At 33.7% G+C, this 2,812-nt stretch overlaps 1 protein-coding gene across 1 annotated transcript; it reads left to right on the forward strand.

Moving 5' to 3' along the window:
• The first annotated feature begins 1,663 nt into the window (after positions 1–1,663).
• On the forward strand, positions 1,664–2,179 carry LOC111375847. Its single transcript, XM_022998756.1, has 2 exons — positions 1,664–1,743; positions 1,852–2,179. The coding sequence occupies exons 1-2, from the start codon at positions 1,664–1,666 to the stop codon at positions 2,177–2,179; spliced, it is 408 nt and encodes a 135-aa protein (XP_022854524.1).
• The last annotated feature ends 633 nt before the right edge of the window (positions 2,180–2,812 follow it).

Genomic DNA, 2,812 nt, shown 5'->3' on the forward strand with positions numbered 1-2,812 from the left:
AATATGGCATTATAAATATGCACTTTATTGGCATGTTTTTGTGTGAGAATTAGGGTTAGCAACTTTTCATTTTTCTTCAAAAAGTAATACATCTAGTGGAGAACAAGGGAGAAGATCTAAAGGAGGAAACAATTGGCAAGGCCATTAAAAACTCCTTCAAAAGGTTATTTTCTCCACTTTCTATGTGTGAGGATTTTATAATCCAATGATCTCAAGGTTACTAAAATCCTTATTTACATGGTTTTAATCTTCAAAGGAAAATTGATTTCCTATTGAGATGATTAAAATCCATTAACTAACAAATGGTATCAGAGCCAAGGTTATTGTAAACCTTGAGTAGGATTAATATTTTTTAAATCCTAGTGTAAAATGCATTTTAGTTGGGTGGTGTTAGGTTATTTGATTTTGACATGTTTATTCTTTAAATATGTTTAAAGTTATTGTCGATACATTCATAATCACTTTTGGCCCTAGAATTTCTTTTTACTTCCTATTGTAATTCATTTATTACAGTTATTCTCTAGAAATCTTGTAAGCCATAAGGCACTAAGGTTTTTTGTATTTTTTCTTCATTTTCATATTTGTATTTTGAGGAAGAAATGTAATCTTTGTTGTTGTATTTTCATTGAAGAGAAAGGAAGGATAAAATACAAGAAAAACATGAATCACAAAATCCGGTAGGAGCAGCCATGGCTGCAACAAGCTACTACTGGAACTAGCAGCAGCATCTGCTGGCTCAGCAGCAAGCCGCTACTCGCCGTCATAGGGAGGCAGCGCCAGGGGCAGTGTGTGTTTTGGTGAAAGTGTGTTTTCTTGCTAGGTTTTGAAAATTAGGGTAATTTGGATTTTTTGGGCATTTCTTTGATACTTGGGCCAATGTTGTTGTATAATGCCCTTGTTATTTTTAAAATTTGGGCCTAAAAATTAAATTAACCCTATTTTCATGTTACATGAGGTGGACTACAAAGAAGATTGAAGAATTGGGCCGGGATGTGGCCCAATGTAATTCTTTTTATCCATGTTGTAATTTAAATTCTTAGGATGGGCCATTAGTGATTATTATTCATTTAATTATCGCTTTTACCACTTTATGAAAGGAAAAATATTTAATTATTATCACATGTCATGTAGATTAAATGAAACACCACCTAATGCAGTAAAATCATATGCATTTACATTTAAATATTTTTTATCACTCTAAATTAATTAGAGGTGGTTGAAAAATATTTTATATAATTATTTCCATTATAATTGTTTATATTTGGGGGACTAATTAAGTGAAAATCCAACGGTACAAAATAATAAGTGGGAGAGGGTTTATAGGCATGTATAAACCTACGGCCTCCTCCGTCATCCAATTTGTTATTAAACTACGTATGTTTAGTATCGAATTATATCGGTCTCCCTATAGGAAAATTATGTTATTTTAGATTAACTGAAATTGGATCTAGAATTTCTTTAGAAAAATGAAATAATGGGATGATCATCCTATAGAAGACATCTTATATATTTCAGATATTTTAAAATTATTGACGGAGGTTATTACACTTATATATGAATATTTTTGGAGGACTTCCTATAGAATATTTCAACAAAATTATTCATAAGCAAAATAATAATCAATCCTCATTTTCTTGTGGCATGAGATTCCTAGCTCAATAAAATGAGTGGGAGGGTCCCAACCTTGCCAACAACTACATTGACCTCCTATAGAGGGCATGTTAAAGGTTGTAAGGGTTTAAGGTTTTTTATCACAAGTATAGTTTTTGGTCTATATTTTCATTTTCATATAGATGCATCATACAAAGATTATTGCTCATTTTATTAATACACGAATCGTTAATTTTACAGAAAAATGTCGCTTAATCCATTGTCAGTAATACTTAACAAAAATCAACTTGTGGGAGAAAACTACGTTGACTGGAAAAGGAATCTTAATATTGTTCTTACCCCTGAAAAACACAAATTTGTGCTGGATGAAGTTTGTCTCGAAACCCCTAAAGATGACTCTATGGAATCTCAAAAGGCTGCACATGAAAAGTGGCATCATTCTAATGAGATGGCTCATTGTTACATTTCAGCATCTATGTCAAATGTATTACAACAGAAACATCAGAATACAAGAACTACTTTTGACATAATGGAAAGTCTTCAAGAGATGTTTGGACATCAAAGCTGACAAGCTAGGCAAGCCTCTATTAGGGCAATTATGAACATGCGCATGAAACCCGACACATCTGTAAGGGACCATATGTTAACCATGATTGGTCACTTCAATGCTGTAGAGGTTCTAGGAGCTAATATTGATTCTGAGACGCAGATTGACATGGTCCTTGAGACTCTTCCTGAGATATTCTCACAATTTATAGTTGATTATAATCTACACAAGATGGACATGTCTTTGACAGAATTAATGAAAGAGCTCCAAAATGCTGAAATTGTTCTAAAGGCCAAAAGTGGAAATGCTTTGACTGTTACAGCTGGATCCTCTCATCCTAAGCCTTCTGGTGGCAAAGGAGGAAAGAAGAGGAAGAGGCCAAACAAAAAGCCAGATAGCAAGTCAAAGGGGAAGAAAACTACTATAGATGGGAAACCAATAGGAAAGTGTTTTATTTTTGGAAAAAAAGGTCATTGGAAGAGGAATTGCCCGGATTACCTAGCCAAGGGAAAGTAAGGTAAAGGCAATAATGCTCTATTCATTGAGTCATGCTTAGTGGTTGATTCTACTGATACCTAGATTGTAGATTCTGGAGCCACTAATCATGTTTGCAATTCTTTGTAGGGGTTCCAGGAAACCAAGCATCTCAGTGAA

This window comes from Olea europaea, unplaced genomic scaffold (assembly GCF_002742605.1).
Source record: "Olea europaea var. sylvestris unplaced genomic scaffold, O_europaea_v1 scaffold14227, whole genome shotgun sequence".
Lineage (NCBI taxonomy): Eukaryota > Viridiplantae > Streptophyta > Magnoliopsida > Lamiales > Oleaceae > Olea > Olea europaea.